This window comes from Urtica dioica, chromosome 8 (genome assembly GCF_054948205.1).
Source record: "Urtica dioica subsp. dioica isolate 48M chromosome 8, U.dioica_male_clone48M_v1_H2, whole genome shotgun sequence".
Taxonomy (NCBI): Eukaryota; Viridiplantae; Streptophyta; class Magnoliopsida; order Rosales; family Urticaceae; genus Urtica; species Urtica dioica.
The window spans coordinates 31,786,199-31,807,285 of record NC_142763.1 but is presented as its reverse complement, the minus strand read 5'-3'; the positions used below and the strand labels follow the sequence as shown (position 1 = coordinate 31,807,285).

The 21,087-nt window shown below is 38.4% G+C and overlaps 3 protein-coding genes and 1 pseudogene across 3 annotated transcripts; 2 read left to right on the top strand and 2 right to left on the bottom strand.

The window, feature by feature from the left end:
• The first annotated feature begins 144 nt into the window (after positions 1 to 144).
• Positions 145 to 1,314, top strand: LOC149389226 (uncharacterized). The gene has a single exon (XM_089622099.1). The coding sequence runs from the start codon at positions 342 to 344 to the stop codon at positions 1,296 to 1,298; it is 957 nt and encodes a 318-aa protein (XP_089478225.1). The 5' UTR covers positions 145 to 341; the 3' UTR covers positions 1,299 to 1,314.
• Positions 1,315 to 1,454: 140 nt separating this feature from the next.
• LOC149389225 (putative UDP-glucosyl transferase 73B6) lies at positions 1,455 to 3,098 on the bottom strand. The gene has a single exon (XM_089622097.1). The coding sequence runs from the start codon at positions 2,980 to 2,982 to the stop codon at positions 1,540 to 1,542; it is 1,443 nt and encodes a 480-aa protein (XP_089478223.1). The 5' UTR covers positions 2,983 to 3,098; the 3' UTR covers positions 1,455 to 1,539.
• Positions 3,099 to 3,596: 498 nt separating this feature from the next.
• On the bottom strand, positions 3,597 to 5,193 carry LOC149389224 (scopoletin glucosyltransferase-like). Its single transcript, XM_089622098.1, has one exon. The coding sequence runs from the start codon at positions 5,099 to 5,101 to the stop codon at positions 3,665 to 3,667; it is 1,437 nt and encodes a 478-aa protein (XP_089478224.1). The 5' UTR covers positions 5,102 to 5,193; the 3' UTR covers positions 3,597 to 3,664.
• Positions 5,194 to 11,342: 6,149 nt separating this feature from the next.
• On the top strand, positions 11,343 to 13,198 carry LOC149389223 (putative UDP-glucosyl transferase 73B6 pseudogene; annotated as a pseudogene).
• Positions 13,199 to 21,087: the final 7,889 nt, after the last annotated feature.

Below are 21,087 nucleotides of genomic sequence, written 5' to 3'. Positions count from 1 at the left end.
ATGTTGTGGTTAGAGTTGGAAAAAAAATTTGATGCTAAATCAACACAAAAATTGTATTGATTTAACAACAAATATAGTGCTATGGTTGCAGGCCTCGGAAACAAAGCCAAAAAGCAAAGCCTGCCAGGGCTTCAATGTTTTAAAAATTTAGTTTTAATTGAAGATTGGGGTGCAAGTAAAATCCCGCTACGCAACTGCAAAATCTCTGTGAAAAGACTAAAAGCACCCATCGTTCAGGACCAGAACAAGAAACGCCATCTCAACCGTCCACATAATCAGTTAGATGACATATTTAAAACGATCTAACGGCCAAAAATTCACAACCATTCTTATCACACTTTATGACCCATCCAAAGTCTCATATTTCCCTCTCCATTTTCCTTCAAACCCACACACAAACAGTACCGAAAATGGAAACCACGCCTGACCCCGAAACCCTCCTCCGGCGAGCCCTAACCGACCTAGCCAAACGCGACTTTTCTTCATCCCGAAATCTCGCCGCCCACGCCGTGAAAATCGCCTCCGACCCTCGCCTCGCCGCGGAAGCCGACCGAATCCTCACCGTCGCCGGAATCCTCCTCGCCAGACACCGCGAAGACCTCTACGCCGTTCTCCGAATCACCCGCGCCGAGTCGGACGACTCAGACCTCCTCTGGTGTCGCTATCTCGAGCTCGCCCAAACCCTAACGAAGCCGGAGCTGAACGACATAGCGTTCTCTCAGGAGGCGTACGACGTCGCTTACCACGCGTTCTCTGTTCTCTCCGACCCGGAGATGAAGAGAAAGTACGACGACGAGACGGAAACCCACGCTTCGCCGTCGTTTTGGACGGTTTGTCCGTACTGTTTTTGGCTGTTCCAGTACGGGAAGGTATACGAGGAGTGTTGCCTGAGGTGTCAGAACTGTTCCAGAACCTTCCACGGCGTCGCGATAGGAGATCCTCCGGCGGATACCATCGTTCCGGGGAAAGACCAGTACATTGTAGGTCACGGCATTTTTCCTTTAGGTTACAGAGCGAAGGAAAAAGCCGGGGACACAGACGCAGAGGGGATTAATAACGGTGGTTCTGATTTTCGTACGGACACGTGCGAGAAAGTTGGCGGTGATATGAATCTGGGAAGGAGAGTCGCGAAAGCTCCGGCACGGCGTATGAAGAACGTGAAAGCTGTTGCAGAGAAGAAGAAGAAAAAGTTGACCGAGGAAGAGATTAATGGGAGCTTTGATTCTGTGTATTTTGAGGAACACGATGATGATTTGTTTGTTGGGTTGGAGGATTTGGATTTGGTTATTCCTATCTAGAGTCATGCATTTGGGGGGTAGAGATAGAGATCATTTGGTATATAGATCATAGATATAAGAAAGTAGAAAGAGAAAAATTATCTGGCTTCTCATTTTGTGCAATGGCTTTTGGTCTGGACTTGGATTAGTGACACTGTCATGAGTGACCGTGTGATATATGCCTCTAATTTTGAACTCTCTTTTCTTCATTGTCATTACATTAACAAGCTCAAATACAAAAAACAGGAAAGACAAGCTGTAATTAAACACCGGTCTGAAGCTGAGTTGCTTCTAACTCGTCAATCAACGAGCCCAAGTCGGAGTAGGAAGACCCGCCCTCACCGAAAGCAATCCCCGCCTTGTGGGCCAGAGCCCGGGCCCGGGCCCGCATCGCTCGGGCGTCCTCTCCCTCGGTGATCTTCCGCACGGCCCGCTCCACGGCCCCGCTTCCGACGCTGTCCCCGTCGAAGCGGGCCCACTTCCGGGCCCCGACGGCGACCCCGACCCGGAGCACCTCTGTCACGAGCTTCTCGTTGGAGAACTGCTCCGCCGCCACCGGCCACGTCACCATCGCCACGCCAGCGCACAGCCCTTCCATCACCGAGTTCCAACCGCAGTGAGTCACGAACCCCCCGACCGCCGCGTGGTCGAGGACCGCCACTTGCGGGGCCCACCCTCTCACTATCATCCCTCTGCCTCCCACTCTCTCCTCGAACCCTTCCGGAAGCCAATTTTCGTCCGCTTCTTCTTCTTTCTTTTTCTTGACCACCCAAATGAAGTCCTTCCCCGACGCCTCGAGCCCCGCGGCGATCTCTCTGAGCTGAGCGTCGCCGAAGTTGGCGATGGACCCGAAGCTCACGTACAAGACTGAATCGGGCTCCTTCGAATCGAGCCATTCCAGGCAGCCATTCGAGGATTCGGGTCCTCTGTGGGCTTTTTCTTCTTTGTCCTTGTTGAGCAGGCTCACGGGGCCGATGTGCCAGGCCTTCCTTCCGAGGACGGTCCGGTAGTGATCCGCGTACTCCGGCTCGAGCTCGCGGAAGCTGTTGACCACCACCCCGTGGCTCGTCATCTCCGACTCCTCGACTCTCCTCGCGAAGGAGCTCCAATCCGACCCTTCTTTGAGCTGATCGGGGAGTTGGTCCCGGACGAATCGGATCTCGTGCGGGAGATTCGGGACGAGGAAAGGCTCGGAATCGACCGTCACTTTCTCGTGAGGCTTGTGCTCCATTAGGCTCGAACCGACGCACATCGCGAAGAAGCAGGTTCCGTGGAAGACGAGCCTCGGGATCCCGAGCTTGGCCGCGACGCCGGTGGCCCACGGGAAGAAAGCGGCCGCGACCAGGCAGTTGGGTCGGAGCTCCGTCAAGACCCGCTCGAGAGGCCGTTCCAGCAACGCGGCGGCGGCGAAGAATTTCCCGACCATCTCCGGCTTGCTCAGCTGGTTGGCGTTTTCCAAGCCCACGGGCAACCCCGCTTCGGCGGCGGGGAAGTCGACGAGGGCGGTTTGGATGTCGAGACCGAGCTGGTCTCGGCTCCGCTGGATCGAGGCTGCGAAAGATGGGGCGTTGCCACGTGTCAAGACGACGGTGGTTTTGCAGCCTCGGGTGGCAAAGAGCTTGGCCATGTCCACGGTGGGTAACATGTGGCCCGGGGCCGGGAATGGGAAGAAGCAAACGTGAAGCTTGTTGAATTCTCTGGCCATGTTTGCTGTAGATCTTCAATCTCTGATTGATTCACATAATAGAGCTTAAATTATCTCTGGATGTGCATATACTATATAGACTCTCTAGGTAGTTTACTACTTTTGCAAAAATAAAACAAGGAAGTGAATATGTTTTTAAATTAGCAAAAGCAAAAAAAGATTCCCATTGGCTGGCTTATACATTGTCAAAAGTTGCATTGCCAATCTCGCTACGACTCTGATAAAATAATATTTGTGGTCCTGTTTTTCAATTTTTCAACAGTACTCTAACGTCATCGCGTACGTTCTCATATATGCCCGGTCTCAAGTTTTTATTTATTTTTGATCAAAATTTTTATTTATTTAGTTTTACCGAGAGCCCGGCTTCATGGAGAAACCGATTACCTACGGACACTTCAATAAAATTCACTTAAAACTTTTTCTCGTGTGTAAAATTATGATTTCCAAATTTGGACCTCTAATTAGTAGGAATTTTCAAGTTTCCCGTTTAAAATATCGTCACCAATGCACTAATGAAAAATCATTAAAAAAATTATCATTTTCCCCCCTTTCATTGTCATCGCAATATCTCCCAACTTCCGTGAGCTATGCAACGAAACAGCTCGAAGAACATGTTTAAAAAACAAGTAACTTTCTTTATTATTCATCTTATTTTCTGTCACGGAAAACACAAAACCGATGATCAGAGGCCGCGATGAAGCCTCAATTCTTGGACGAAAGAATCCAAACCCGAGGCCGATGACCCGCCATTCTCGATAGCTTTCCCAGCCATCTCGGCAAGAAGCCTCGCTCTCGCCCTCATATCATCGGCTTCCTCTCCCACCATGACCCGCCTCACAGCCCTCTCCACGGCCTCTCTCCCCACAAAGTCGCCAACCAATCTGGCCCACTTCTTAGCCCCGACCTCGACTCCGACTCGGAGCACCCGACTCACCAACTTCTCGTTGAAGAACTGCTCCGCGAAGAGCGGCCACGTCACCATCGGCCGCCCGGCCGCCACCGCCTCCAGCGTCGAGTTCCACCCGCAGTGCGTCACGAACGCTCCCACCGCCACGTGGCGCAATATCGCCACTTGCGGGGCCCACCCTCTGAGGATCAGACCCGTCCCGGCGGTTCTCTCCTCGAACCCTCGTTCGGGCAGCCACTCCTCTCCGGCGACCCCCTTTCGGTTCACGACCCAGAGGAAGCTCTGGCCGGACCGTTCGAGCCCGGCGGCGATCTCCGAGAGCTGAGCGTCGCTGAATTTCGACATGCTCCCGAAACACACGTAGACCACGGAACCCGGGGTCTTCGAGTCGAGCCAGTTTAAGCACTCGTGCTTGGTTTCGGAGGGTTCGAGCTGGTCGATCATCATCGAGAGAGGACCGATGTTCCAGGCTTTCCTGCCGAGCACCCGAGAGTAGTGGTCGGCGTAGTCCGGCTCGAGCTCGCGGAAGCTGTTCACGAGGACGCCGAAGCAACCCGCCTCGGACTCTTTCCCTTTTCTGTAAATCTCAGCGAATTTCGTAGCGGCATTTCGTCGAACATATGGCGCGATTTGCTTTCTGGTCAGCGTGAAATCCCCGGGGAGATTCGGGATGATGAACTCCTCGGAATCTGACTCGACGTCCTCCTGAGGCTGGAGAGTCACCACGCTCAGGGTGGCGCAGAGAGAGAAGAATCCGATGCCGTGAAACACGACCCTCGGAATTCCAACCTTCTCGGCGATTTCCGTGGCCCAAGGGAAGAACTGATCGGCGACGAGGCAATCTGGGCTCTGTTCCCGGAGAACCCTCTCGAGAGGCCCGTCGAGCTTGGCCGTGGCTTCGTAGAACCTCTCCACCGTATCCGGGGTCGTGGCCGGATGATCGGGACTCTCGAACCCGTCGGGCAATCCAAACCCAGCAGAAGGGAATTCGATGACGATGATCTGGACGTCGATCCCGAGGGTTTCGCGGCTGGTTCGGATTGCCTGAGAGTGGCGTTGTGCGTTGAGGGGTGTGAGGACGAGGGTGGTCCTGAGACCTCGAGAGGCGAAGAGCTTGGCCATGGTTATGGCTGGAATGGTATGGCCTTGCGTTGTCAGAGGGAAGAAGCAGATGTGAAGCTGACGGCGAGAAGAGGCGTCGCATTTTTCCATCTTTTTTTTTTTTTTTTGGGTATGTCTCTACTCTGCATTCTCTGCCCGCTCCACGAAGGCTAGATTAATTTCACGCAAAAACATTGAATAAGACCAATTTTCATTTATTTCAAAATTAGTTAAAGTTTTATTTATTTATTTATGTACTAATCTTTTACTCTTATGCAAACAAATAGGAAATGACGACATAAATATTTATAAATTTACTTTAGATTCAATTTATTACCTAATATTTTTTTACTGGTAAAATACCTATTGTCTTATCTAATTGTCACCGTTACACTTATCATGTTAAGTTTTAACAGAATGCCACGTGTAAAAGTGTAACGTTAATATGGACAAATTTTTAAACGGAATACAATTTTAAGAGATAAAAATAAGTATTATTTTTTGTTTATATTTTAAAGAAACAAATAAAATAAAGGGATTATTTTTAAACTATGACATCCACACTAGTTTAGGACGAAAATCTAATATGCCTAATATAATCCAAAATTATGATCACACTTTTTGTGCAATTATGTTTTTACACTTTATCATTTTTTTTGTTGCTTTTTTCTCTTATTTCTCTTCAAAAAGCTAACCCACGTTATCAGAAACCCTAAGATTACCTAACCCTACGCGACGAAGAGAAAGCTCACCCGAAAGAATTTTTTTCTTTTTTGAAATATGGAAAAACTGGGAAAAAGAAAATCTGCAAATTTGTTTGAAGATTTATTGATATTTTTTCCTTTTATTGACATCGACGTCAATAAATCTTCAAATGATTTTCCCAGAATCGCTTGAAGATTTATTGACATTGATGTCAATAAAAAGACAACGATGTTAATAAATCTTCAACGATTTTCCACATTTTTCAAAAATCTCCGAATTTCGTTTGAAAATTTATTGGCAGTTTAGTCTTTTATTGACATCGATATCAATAAATCTTTAAATGATTTTTCCAGAATCGTTTGAAGGTTTATTGACATCGATGTCAATAAAAAGATAACGATGTAAATAATCATCAAATATTTCCCAGATTTTTAAAAAAAAATTCACAGACTTTTCATAATTCTAAGAATTCTTCTTGAGAATGAAGTCACTGAAAAATGTGAAATCCTTCTTAGTTAAGCACAAGGAGATATATATATATATATATATATATATATATAGAGAGAGAGAGAGAGAGAGAGAGAGAGATAGAGAGAGAGAGAGAGAGAGAGTAAATAAAACGAAAATAAAAAGAAAATAATGTTTTTATTGAGGGTATTTTTGTACCAAAAAATACAAACTAGTCATCGTTTTGGATTAAATTAGATATATTGGATTTTGGTCATAAAACTAGTGTGGAGGTCATAGTTTAAATATAATCCCTAAAATAAATAGTAGGAAATCGTAAAATAGGTATCGATTATTACCTAAATCAGTTCCTAATTTTGAAATACCTTGGTTTGAGTTGTTTGGCTCCTGATTCATCTTCTTCATCTTCGACAATGGGAGATGAAAAATCATCATCGTCATTTTGAAGTAATTGTAGCAAAGGATAGCGAGCATCGAGGGTGGTTCGTGTTCCGCAAATCAGCTTCGTGCTCTCCTTGATCACTATACTCCTCTTCGAGCTCGATATCTTCATTTCCACCTGGTTGCGTATCTTCTTCCATCATCGACCAACACTGAAAGCGAATTGTACGTCTTTCAAATTTGAGGATTTAATTAAGGCTTTTTTCTTTTTGTGAAGTTGAATAGGTTGAATGCGTATCTTCTTTTTTCTTTTTGTACGTTTTTCTTTTCATTTTTTCATTTGATTTCTTTTGTTATTAGTTTCTATTCATTATTAAATCAAATTTCATTTACAAAATAGCTTTTAATACGACCGTTAAATTTGGAACGTTCAAATGAGTTAGGTAGTAACGGTGACAAGGAAACGAGACAATAGGTGTTTTACCCATAAATTTTTTTTGTAAATTTGATCCATAGTGAAACTATAGGTATTCATGATGCCATTTCTTATGCAAATAAATAAAGAGATTTGTTAGTAATTAACCATTTTTGAGGGGATAATTTAAATTATAGTACAACTATCTTTTTAATTAAGAGAATAGCTAATATAACGTCAAGTTCCCAAACTACCCTTTTCAACATATTATTAGCAATAACTACAATTAATCTTATTAATGAAAACAATAACAATTAATCTTATTAACTAAAACAATTACAACAATTTATCTTATTTGCATCAACATCAATTATTATTTCCTGTCAGTGGTTAATACGATTAACTATCATGGTTAATCTTATTAACTGCCATGGTTAATATGATTAACTACCATGGTTAATCTTATTAACTGTCAAATTACTGCCATTAAACTCTAATTTTAAATATTACAAAATTTTTAAATAAGAAACAAGATAAAAGAAGTACAATTCCAAACTGTTAATAGTCAATATGATTAACTATTAATGGTTAATATAATTTATTATCATAGTTAATATGATTTACTATCAAATTACTTCTTCAAAACAACATTAAGACGAGATCTCCATATTCTCGAAGAACAAACTGAGATTGATCGAATTTGAGACTCAAATCCTCCGCCTTTGCCGCTGTAGATCTTCCTGCAGAGACTTATGACCGCACGGTTGAGAATCCTCGTTGACGACCACACTAACATGATAGAATCCACCCGATCTTTGCTGCATGCCTTCGAAACTTTAGAGCCTCTCGTGTGTCTACCACGAGTTCTTGCTTAAGCACGATCCGGAGTACAAAGACACGGACGCGAAGGACTTATCGGAAATGGTGTGGATCAAGTCGTCGGAGTGCTTTTGTTTCCACCTCTGGAACGCGTGGAAGTCCTCGGAGACAATCAAAGGTTGTCGTCATGATCGGAGACAGACGAGGTCGTTGTGATTACCAAATCCACCTCCTTCATCGAAAAGAACGCCTCGCGCGTGCGAAATATAACATCACACGCGCTCGCCACATTGAAATGCCTTTGACGCACACGATGTGAATCGCATCGATCATCGACTTCTTGCACCATTTGATCGTCGTCATAACGTCCTAATGAGCTTTGATGTGGCATCACAACATCCTAAAGAGCTGTGTTGTGGCGCTGAAGCCATCGACGGCGTGGCCGAGGTCGCAGATGATTCGACAGTTTTGGAGATTTCGGCGAACGATGAAAGGGCGTTGGAAACTTGGTTACTGCACATTTTGGCCATTTAATTTATTTTAGACATTTTTTTTTGCTATTTTGCAAATCCATTACTTTAAATTGGTTAAATCACCATAAAAAATATTTTTCTATTTTTGAATTTAATTAAATTATTTACAAGACCGCTCTAGGAATGACGACGGGCCCGAGTCCGATCGGGTCCACTTGTTCCATTACTCGGCCCTGGTTAAAAAAATAGACCAATTACCTAGACTTATTTATCCAGTTTTTGAAGCGGACCGGATAAATGGTAGAAATGTGTCGGACTCCAATGCCCGTTTGATTAATTTCCATAATTATAAACAAATAATAAAACAAATTATTAACATTATAGTATTAGCTAAATGGTAACTACGGCTTGAAACTACCTAATGGACGAGATCTATTATTGTGAAAGCATTTTTTTCGTGATAACGGGCTGGATACTGGATAGATGGGTATGGATTAACCTATTCCATTATCCGGACACGTAAAAATTTTAACGAGTTCTACCTGTTTACCTGTTAAGAACGAGTATTATCCGTCCCGTTTAAATATAGTAATAGGTAGAATTGCCTTCATTAGACCTCACTATAAAAATGTTATGTCACTCAAACTAAGTTTTGAGGATGTTGGAACTTGAATAGCTATAACTCGCAAGATATATCATGACAACCAGACCGACCAAGCTTCAGATATTCTTCTTCCCATTTCCGGCCCATTACGATATGATACCCACCGACGACATGAGAAGAAGAAAGGAAATCCGTAGACATGAATGTCTCAGTCAATTCATCAATTATAGAATCAGTCAAATTAGCGTTTAAATACTAATGTACAATATTAACAAAAATATGAAAATAAACGAGAAGAAACTTATTTAAAGAAGAACGACACTAATAAAAAAGAAGGGAGAAACGACAATAACTAAATGCAGAACCTAAAACATAATGCATAATGCGTTAGACATAAAGCTTCTAAAACATAAAAACATGGCAATGCCTCTTCGCATCTCGAGGTTACAAGAACACCGTGATCTTGACACGCGGCTAATATGTTAATATTTTGATTCCTTAATTAAAAGCGAATTTTGACTAAAAATACTACTAATTTCAAATAAATAAATAAATGTCTATATCGATTTTTACTCAAAAATTTTAAGAGTAAATTAGACAAATTATATTAGTTAAGTAGGCCCGCTCATTGTTTATTTACAACTCTTTTGTAATAGTCAAAACATAAATTAACTATTTTGCTTACTTCCCTTTAAAAAGTATCATTACAAGTTGAACTGGTGTAATTCTCACGACATGATTCAAGTGTCTTTGAAAACTATTTTTTTCTTGTAGTGAAGAAACTAGATTATATTATATTCATTAAATAAAGGCTCAAACGAGAGAAATGGCTTGTTGATTTTCATGGTTGTGTTTCTATTGCTGTTTTAATCAAAGAATGGTAAATTTGAGATTAATGATTATGTTTGTTTCTATTGTTGTTTCATGGTTATGTTGATTTTCATGGCTTGTTGATTTTCATGGTTGTGTTTCTATTGTTGTTTTAATCAAAGAATGGTATATTTGAGATTAATGAGTATGTTTGTTTTATTATAGATTATGTTAATTTGTACAAATTAATGTTTATAATGGATAATTACTAGTTAGCTACAAAACTCAAATAAGAGATAAATTACCAAATACTAAAATTAAACTAAAATAGTTGGACCGGAAAAAAAGGCATTTTAGTTTAATAGTCAACAAAAATATTCATGTTTTAAAAATAGCAAACGTTTGAAAAAAATAATCAAACAACTTAGATGACATAAGTGATAGCTAATAAAAATTATCACCTTAGTTTTTTAAATTCGTCACTTTCTCTCTCCGGTTTTGAATTCGTCACTTTATCTCTCCTACTTTCTTTCCTACATTTTTTTTCTTCATAAAAACTTCAAAAATCCATATATATCTCATATAAACTCGAAATTGAGTGATTCCAAATTCTGCGGATTCGTGACGTCGAGATCTTCAAAAATAGATCCATTGTGTTTGATGAAAAATCATGTTTAATACGTCATGTTTACGTGTGTTTGTAATGACTTTTCCAGAAATATTCAATAAATTTCCATTTATTTTCAGATGATTTTCGAAAATTTTCAGTTATTTTCATATCTAAGGCAGTAACGTGATTTTTCTACATCTATGGCATTAAAAATTACTTTTCATCTAACACAATTGGTCTATTTTTGAAGATCTCGGCGCCACAAATCCGTAAGATTTAGAATCACTCAATTTCGAGTTCATATAAGATAAATATGGATTTTTGAGGTTTTGATGAAAAAATATTGTTTGAAAAAAATAAGAGAGAGAAAATGATAAATTTAAAACCAAAAGAGAGAAAGTGATGATTTTAAACAATTAAGGTCATAAAAGTACTTTTTTTTTTTTTTTTTATCAATTATCACTTATGCCATCTATGTTGTTTAGCTATTTTTTGAAAAATATGCAAATATTGATTATATCTCAAATGATGCTATAAGTAAATGTAGACTGATGATCTGCTATAAGTAACGTCCTTCTAGAAATTACCTGCTCAGTTACAAAATTCAAAAAAAAATTGGAGTGGGTTGCACGGCTGGTGCGACTTGGTAAATGTTGTCTGATGATCTATGCTATAACTAATAAGTAACGTCCCTCTAGAATTGATTGAATCATTGATGACGTTATCACGTCCCTAGTTTACAACTTGGCAAGCTCCACTTTCGTTCCACGTGGACAGAAGCCGTGTTTGATTTGGCACCATATACGCGATAAGATAACGGTCTTTCACTTTAATAATTGAAATTCGAATCTCTTCACAATTTCAGTAATAAAAGAAACATAAGAGGTGATGCATCTAGAAAATAATAACAGAAGTACCAACTTTTTAAAAAGTTAATTTTCTGGTTCCGCTCATATATTTTATGAAAATTCATGTACTGGGAGTCATATTAAACAGGGGACGTGGAACAATAGTTAAAAAAAAGAAGAGAAGAAGTTTATGTGAGTTTTAAGCTTCCCTATAGAATATAGATACGTCAAACCAAAAACACAATTGAGATGTTTGTTAAACAGGTCATTTAATAGTCGTAGACTGTTTTCAATGACAAAGTAAATGATTTTGATGTTACAACAGGGCTTAATTTATTTCCACTACCTTCACAAAGATAAAAAGAATTTATATCCGACGCTTAGAATTTTGTATTAGAAACAAATGACTTGTAATACGACATCATAGACCCATTATATATAGCAGTGTTGTTTCTGTTACGGGAGAGTATAATATACCCAACCTAAAAGAAAATTAAGTCGAAACTGAAGAACTAATGGAGAACAAGAAAAGGCAAAGCAATGGCGACCAGCTTCACTTCTTTTTCTTCCCTTTCATGGCTCAAGGCCACCTGAGGCCCACCATCGACATGGCCAAGCTCTTCGCCTCCCGCGGCCAGAGATCCACCGTCGTCACCACGCCCTCGCTCCGATCCGAAGTCGCCGGAGTCGAATTCCTCACCGTTGAAATCCCCTGCTCGGAGGTCGGCCTCCCCGACGGCACCGACAGCATCCACGCGCTCAAAGGCGAGGACAGAGAGAAGTTCATGGCCGCCACGGCGATGCTGGGCCCGCAGCTCGACGAGCTCCTCAGAGTCCACCGCCCGGACTGCCTCGTCGCCGACATGTTCTTCCCGTGGACCACCGCCGCCGCCGCCGCGCGCGGCGTCCCCCGCCTCGTCTTCCACGGCTCGTCCTGCTTCTCCATCTCGGCCACCCTCTCGGTGTTCCTCCACAGGCCCCAGGACGGGGTCTCGTCGGGATCGGAGCCTTTCCTCATCCCCGGCCTCCCCGCCGAGGTCGCCATGACCCGGGACAAGCTCCCCGATTTCTGCAAACGCGGCAGCAGCGAAAGCAAAAGCGAGTTCGCCAAGGTGTACGAGGAGGTCAAGAGGTCCGAGCTGGCGAGCCACGGCGTGGTCGTGAACAGCTTCCACGGCATAGAGCCCGGGTTCGCCGAGTGCTACACCGACACGTTGGGAGTCAAACGGGCGTGGCTCGTGGGCCCGGTCAGCGGCTTCGACGAAGACGCGGACGAGAAGGTCGACGAGCACGGGTGCATGACGTGGCTGGATTCGAAGAAGCCCGGCTCGGTGGTCTACGTGTGCTTCGGGTCCATGGGCTGCCCCGGGGACGCACAGCTGGCGGAGATCACGGAGGGGCTCGAGGCCTCGGGCAAGGAGTTCCTGTGCGCGGTGCCGGAGGGGAGGATGATGACGTGGCGGTCTCGGTCGGGGCGGGGGACGGTGGTGAGGGGGTGGGCCCCGCAGACGAGGATACTGCGCCACACGGCGGTGGGGGGTTTCGTGACGCACTGCGGGTGGAACTCGACTTTGGAGGCCGTGTGCGCGGGGGTCCCGATGGTGACGTGGCCGATGGGGGCGGAGCAATTCTACAACGAGGCGTTGGTTTGCCGGGTTTTGGGCGTTGGGGTCGCGGTGGGGGTCGGGACGTGGTCGAGGACCGGAGGAGGGGATTTCGTGGGACGGGAGGGAGTGGAGCGGGCGGTCCGGAGGCTCATGGAGGGCGACGAGGCCGAAGAGATGAGGACGAGGGCCTCGAGGCTCGCCGAGATGGCCAGGCGGGCAGTCGGGGAGGACGGGGAGTCGATTTTGGATTTGGAGGCTTTGTTTCGGGACTTGAGATCTGCAAGGCCTTAGAGAGTTCTTCTTACTTTAGTTTTCAAATGGATGTGCCGAATTTTTATAAGATCTCGAGTATAGCACCCTATTAAACTTTTAGACCATCTCCGCTCTATCTCCATGCTCTTCCACTCCATATTTATATGAATATGTATTCTTCATTTTTGAAGCGGATTACAATAGCGCGGTTATTTATATTTGAAGATCAACTATCCAATCTCTATAACTCTTTTTTTTTAAAATTAAAGTTTTTAAAAATTATAAAATTAGCCCAAAATTTAATTTATAACTATAATTTGATACTTTATATGTATTATGTATTTATTATAAATTAATGTATTCTAAAAAACATTAATTCAAATACAATTTGTTCATAATTTGAAATTTTTATTTTAATTAAAACTAGGGCAGTGTAGCAAAATAGCCAAAATGAAATTATGAAATTTGTCTTTAGCCCATGTTTTACAACTTTTAGGGAAATAGCCAACAAGTTTATGTGGCAATAATTAAGGTCTGATTTACCCTTATTTATTGGGCGTGTTTGGCACAACTTTTTTTAGCCTGTTTTTGCTGTTAGCAAAAACCAAACTGCAATCTTACTGTTTGGTAAAACAGTTTTTAGAAAAAATTTCAAAAACGATTTTAAAAATTGTATATGAGTCACAAAAGCTACGAATCTTAACTTTTAGAAAAAGCGTTTTTGTATTTGATATAAAATTACTTTAATATCATCACGTGATTATCCATAGCACTGTTAAATATTTATTTTATGTCTATTTTAGTCTTTTTACTATAATATATTTATTTTACCAAACGCAGAATCAGCTTTTGTTACTAGCAACAACTGTTTTATAAACAACTTACCAAACACAAAAACTGTTTTTCAAAAAACTAAATCTAAAAGCGTTTTTTTTTAAAACAAAGCTATGTCAAACGATGCCATTAACAAATTCGTCATTTTCTCTCTCCTACTTTTTTCCTACACTTTTTTTACATAAAAACTTCAAACCATATCTATCTCATATGAACTCGAAATTGAGTGATTCCAAATCCTACGGATTCGTGACGCCGAGATCTTCAAAAATAGATCCATTGTGTTTGATGAAAAATCATGTTTAATATCATAGATGTAGAAAAATCACGTTACTACCTTAAATATGGAAATAACTGAATTTTTTTTGAAATTATCAAAAAATAAATGGAAATATATATATGATGCATTAAACATAATTTTTAATCAAACCAATGGGTCTATTTTTGAAGATCTCGACGTCACGAATTTGTAGGATCTGAAATCACTCAATTTCAAGTTCGTATGAGAAAGATACGAATTTTTGAAGTTTTGATGCAAAAAAAAATATTTGAAAAAAATAGGAGAGAGAAAGTGACAAATTTATTAATAAATAAGGGCAAATAAGACTTTAGTTATTGCCACATAAGCCATTTGGCTATATCCCTAAATATTGTCAAACATAGGCTAGATCTAAAATCTCATGTTTAAAGTGGCCTAATTAGTTACAAATCTCTTAAAACTACTACAATAGAAATCACAATATTACATAGACAATTAAAAAAAATCAAGAAATTTAAAAAGGCATTGTAGCGAAATAGCCAAAATGAAACTATGAAATTCATTTTTAGCCTATGTTTCACAACTTTTAAGGAAATAGCCAACATGATTATGTGTCAATAATTAAGGTCTTATTTACCCTTATTTATTAATAAATTCGTCATTTTCTCTCTCCTATTTTTTTCCTACACTTTTTTTTACATAAAAACTTCAAAAAATCATATCTATCTCATATGAACTCGAAATTGAGTGATTCCAAATCCTATGGATTGGATTTGGATTCGTGATGCCGAGATCTTCAAAAATAGATCCATTGTGTTTGATGAAAAATAATGTTTAATACCATAGATATATAAAAATCTACCTTAAATATGGAAATAACGGAAATTTTATGAAATTATCAAAAAAAAATGGAAATGTAAATATGATGCATTAAACATAATTTTTCATCAAACATATTGGGTCTATTTTTGAAGATCTCGACGCCACGAATTTGTAGGATTTGAAATCACTCAATTTCGAGTTCGTATGAGAAAAATACGAATTTTTGAAGTTTTGATGCAAAAAAAATTATTTGACAAAAAATAGGAGAGAGAAAGTGACGAATTTATTAATAAATAAGGGCAAATCAGACCTTAATTATTGCCACATAAGCCATTTGACTATATCCCTAAAAATTGTCAAACATAGGCTAGATCCAAAATCACATGTTTAAAGTGACCTAATTAGTTACAAATCTCTATAATTATTTTGCATAACATGAGAATTGAAGATGAGCTTGATTTAAGTGCTCCGATTGAAGATGTGACTGCATCGCCTCCTGAAGTTGAAATTGTGGTTGGTGAACATGTTCAGTTTCAACAACTTATGAGTAGATATAGACACATAGACCATTCATGGGAGAAATATTCAAATTTTTAAGTCTAAATTTAGTTATTTATATAATCAATTGATATGTTGTGGTGTGTTTTTTGTTTTTATTATGAAATGTAATGGTTTAATTTATGTACTTTGTGTCCAATCAGTAAAGTATCATATTTTATAGAATAGAGGAATAAATTATCACTTTTTGAATTTTCAGAGATATTATTAATAACACATATGTATTTGGATTAATATGAACAAAATTAATTTTGTTGAGCAAATTTATAATATATAGAAATAATAATGGGTTAAAACTAATATATAAATAATTATAGTGAGAGAGAATATACTTAGAATATTTTTTAAGAAGATGTAAGATAGAGATTGATCGAAGATGAAAAATATTGTTCATTGAAATAAAGATTTAAAATAGATATGAAAAATGAAGATGGAGTGGAGGTGCTCTTAATAAATAATATATATATATATATATATATATATATATATATATATATATATATATATCGAATGAAGGTTTATAGTGCGCGAACTTTGAAATATTACAATTGAAATCAAAGAAAATAGTAAATGAAGACAATAATATAAAACATTGAATGCTAGAGATGAGACTTGAAGTGAGACACGACCCCGTGATCAAAACCTGATGAGAATATGTGACGATGAAGCAAAATTTTGTAATTTTTTTAATATTAAAATTAAAATTGGTTTATATAAATCAATATAAGGAATTTAGTTTTTAGTGAACATATTCTAGAATTTGTTTGGGTTGGACAATCACAATATATATTTCATTTAAACTCTAATGCGAGGGCCTCAGAATCGAAAGCTATCGAAATTCCAATACTTATATATAACCTATTGGAAGTACCGCTTCCGAGGGATGGCTTAACGGAAGCCTTCCTTCCGATAGCTTAACGGAAGTTGTATTTCCGTTAAGCTTACTGAAAATTATAGTTTCCAATAATTTATGTTAATTTGAAAAAAAGAAAAATCAATTTTAAATGGGAAGTGAAAAGTATTAAAAGGTTAAAATTTTAAAACGAGGTGCTAATATGTAATGCTTTATTTTACGTCGTAATTTGAATTATTATTAATAAAGATGTAAGGGCCGTCTTTCCTCTATCGAGATTTATCACATTAGGTTTGCTCGGAGAGGTTGTTTTACTTTTACATTGTAATTTGAATTATGATTAAGGACACTCTTTTCTCTACCGAGATTTATCCCATTAAATTTTCTTGGAGAGGTTTTTACGAGGCCATTTTCTACAAATTCTTACTCTTTCCTTACTTTACATATTAGCACCTTGTTTCTAAAATTTTACATTTTAATCCCTTTCAATTCCCATTTAAAATTGATTTTTTTTTTCCTTTTTTGTTTAATTATAAAAAATTATTATTTCCAATAAGCTTAACGGAAATATTGTTGATGTCGATTTCAACAATCTCAAATTATAATATGATATATGTATTTGATTTATTTAAATATGAGTTTTGGAAGACGTCGTATAAGAAGCAAAAAGAAATTCGAGAAGCGATGAATGAAAATGAATATAAATACTTGATGCTTTTATTAATAATCGGAGGTATTACAATCAGGGGGTGGAGTGCCGAACTCAAAAGGGGGCGAACTCAGAGAAATAGAAAAATGAGAAATCGAGTATAAAATGCGTATGCTTGCGTGTGTGCGAAAATTGACATATCCGTTTCTATTTATAGCAGGGGAGGATTCGTTGAAGAAGACACGTGTTCATCAGTTCGGCTCTGCCACATTGCTGGTCAAAGTTATCTCAGATCCGGTCTTTGCGGCGAGGTCTTCTATCTGACCGAGACGAATTCCCCTGACTGGGTCCACACTGGTAATTCGTCATTCCTTTGGCGAACTGGGCTTCTCAATAGGCTTGGGCCGACCTCCAGGAATCGAGCTGGGCCTAGATAATTCTTTGAAAACCGGATTGCGTCTGCTGTTGGGCTTTGGTCGAACCGAAGCCCAACTTGAATGATTTTAATTTTGGGAAATTGATTTTTAACCCCCACAAATACCACTTCCGTTAAGCTCGGAATCCGGTTTTTAGCTAGCGAAAATTACCGTTTCCGTTAAGCATTGAAAGACACATTGATGGAAACGCTATTTCCGTTAGCTTCCAATGTCCAGGATTATGCGAGGCTTTGTTTATGAAGTTTTTTTTTTTTTTACTGCATGTTATAAATTAAATGCAAAAAGTTATGAACGTTAAATTAAAGGTACATTTTGGTTCTTAGAATGGAGAGACCCGACTAACTTCTTTTCACATGCCCATTTACAAAATCTATAGGTCACTTCATTACAATTCCTAGGAATCCAAGTAAAACCAGAAGCAATAAACAAAGAAAGGAGTTCCTTGGACCTATCAATCTTGCCCATCAACTTCCAATCCTAGTAGTGCATCGACAGGTTGCAGGCCTTCACCGTCAACTTGGCATCAAAGGTTATCCTAAACTTTTTGTCATATTTTTCTAACGCCCATGTACTTGCTCCATTGATTCCGTCGAGTTCTACCTCTTGAGTGAAAAAAAAACCATTTGTTTTGCAGAGCACACCCTCTCGGACACAAATTGCTGATGCCCACTAACCATTCGTTGTACTCCAACTCGCATTAGTCATAATTCAAAACCACTCTTCATTTGTAGGTCCCTCGGTTTGAAGAACAACTTAATTCTGGATATCCTCATCTCCTTATGTTGGGTTTGGTATGCCAAGAACTCGCTGTCCTCGTATTTGTATTTATGATGAGATCATTGATCCCAACAACATTTTATTTCCATGTAACTTAGCATTCCTATGTGCCGATTTGCTCAAACAGGATTGAACTGAACACCACCCGCTCATCATCATCTTCGCGAGATCGTGGCGTTCATTGCGATCGTGGTGTTCACGATATCCTCATCTCCGTGGTGTTTGAGCATATATATTTGGGCCCATATGAATGCCCTGTTCCATGGAAAGGAATATATTTGGTCAGCGAAAGGTGTGGTAGAGCCTTGGCGAGTTCTGAGTGTTTTTCCAAAATTATAGCTAGGTCGAAGATTATGGTTTCATGTGGAAAATGCGGTGATTTTGCATGGTGGCAGTTGACGGACGACGATTTATTTTGGAAAAGTTATACCAAATAGCCATTTAAAATTAACTATTTAGCAAAATGATCAAAATTAATTTCAAGTTTTTCAGCAAAATAGTCTAAGTTATACTGTCAATATTTTTTTTATATAAGCAATTTATTAGTTTCAAAATTGTCATAATTTTTTTAAAATTTGATTCTTATATATTTTGGCTATTTAACTAATTTTAGACAAATATTTACTATTTTAAAAATTTATTAACTATTTTTTTTAACATCCTTTTATCAAAAAATTTCAATATCGGAGGATTCATATAATTTTTCGAAAATCTGTATCTATACCTTGCTATAAAAGAGCTTTGAAGCTTTGAACACAAGTTTGTTACATGTCATGTGACATTTGATTATATATTTTCTTTTATTTATATTAGTTACGTCGCTAAAGAATCTACTATCTATTATAATTATTATCATTATAGTTATTAATAGAGTATGCCACTTGCGATATAATCATCCACACCAATTACTCTCTCTGTCTCACAAAGATTTATATTTCATATTACAAATTTTGATTGAGGTATCATTTTATCTTATAAAATATGTAAAATATTTGTACTTTTGGGTTTCATACTCATTATCTATTGGAAGACTTTGACAAATTTTATTATATAAAAAAAACTGCAAAAAAAATGTTACAATAATTTTATTTTGTGATTAATTTTTCTCTTTTATTCTTTCTAATACATGAATATTTGTATGAAATCGTGTCAATTTTCCAAACAAAATCATATAGTTTTATTTTTATCTTTTGTTTGCATTTTCTAAAATACGTCATACAATATAAATTATGTTTTAAAAATAAGGGTAATTTAGCAAAATAGCCAACTCAAACCTTTAAAATTGCTAAATAGCCAAGGTTTTGTAAATACTAAGTAAATAGCCATTCCGATGACGTGGCCCAATAATAGTTTTTTTATTTCCGAAAATTGCCCATGAGCGTTTGAATTTTGAATTACTAATTTGAATTTTCGGATGAAATTTATTCCCGAAATTTTTGGAATTGTATTTCCTGATATAAGTGTGAACATGATTTAGTCTATCAATGATCCCTTTATTTTAGGAACTAAATGGACGTGGCAGTTGTAATTTTTTTGTTTCTTTATATTGCATTCTTGATTTCTGTAGGGATCACTAAACTAATGTAAATAATGTTGATTGAGTGTTCATTTACATTTGCGTCGATAGGTTATTTACCCAGATTTACATAAGTCATGTTTCAGTTTAACCAATAACATCAAAATATATAGGTCTTAGTAATGACAAAGTTTACTCATATATATGTTTCTTTGGATTAACGAAGAATCCAAAGTACCAAAAGAGTTAGCAAACATAAATATCAAAATACACATCATTAAGTAATATAATAAATTTTGAAATCCTGATGGTGAATTAAAAAGCAAGATAAACGGTTTAGACATCGTCGATGTTGAGTGAGAAACTAGGTTGGTTGCTTGGATTCTCATCAACCTGCTTTGTTACTTTCTTCTTCGTGACATATGGTGAATGTAGCATTGCTGGTTTCTTTATAACGCGTTTTGGTCTCTCATTGATGGCAAGCTTCACTGCAACTGGTTCGCCGTTCATCTTGAGATGTAAATATGTGTAAATAAAGAAAATGTCAAAAAAACTTAGATTGTGTGATATTTACTCAGATTTATTGCAAAATATGTCAACTACTATTATTTTCTTCTAACATCCAAACTCAGCAGTAAATATGTGTAAATAAATATTTGATCCAAAAAACTTAGATTATCCAATATTTACTCAGATTTACTGCAAAATATGTCGACTGCTATTATTTTCTTCTAACATCCAAACTCAGCAGTAAATATGTGTAAATAAAGAAAAGGTCCAAATAACTTAGACTATCCAATATTTACTCAGATTTACTGCAAAATATGTCGATTCCAATTTTTTCTTCTAACATCCAAACACCCAATTTTCTAAACGCATTCACAATGGTATATCGGGAAAACTAACACACCGATACATGATTTCATTTTACTGCGCATCAAGATATAGATGTAACACATCAAGATTTGTACGCCAAACCCGTTCCAACAACACTTAAACATTCAAAAGGATTTACAATAAACATAATAATCACTGAATGACACATGATTTTGTATTTAAATCACAATAGTCGGATCCCCCAAATTTCATTGTGATGAAAAGGGTTTTGTGTAAATTTTAGGATTAATGACCAATAATCCACGGATTCATTACACATAGGGAGATGAATGTTCAATATCATCTAATTTCAAAATCGATTCAAAAAAAAAAATTGAAAAATTTTAATATGTAAATCGAGGTTGAACATTAGTAAATAAGAGTTCCAATAAAAAAAAATCACACATGCATAACTGTTACAGCCGGAGAGAGGAGCTGGTCTGAAAAATAGTTGCAGTTCGTCGGAAGTCGCCAAAATAATTGCAGTTCGTCGGAGAGAGGAGCTGGTTTATGAAAATAATTTT

Coding starts and splice junctions, on each gene's coding strand:
- LOC149389224 (XM_089622098.1), bottom strand. CDS start 5,101: ATGGAAAAATGCGACGCCTCTTCTCGCCGTCAGCTTCACATCTGCTTC.
- LOC149389225 (XM_089622097.1), bottom strand. CDS start 2,982: ATGGCCAGAGAATTCAACAAGCTTCACGTTTGCTTCTTCCCATTCCCG.
- LOC149389226 (XM_089622099.1), top strand. CDS start 342: ATGACCCATCCAAAGTCTCATATTTCCCTCTCCATTTTCCTTCAAACC.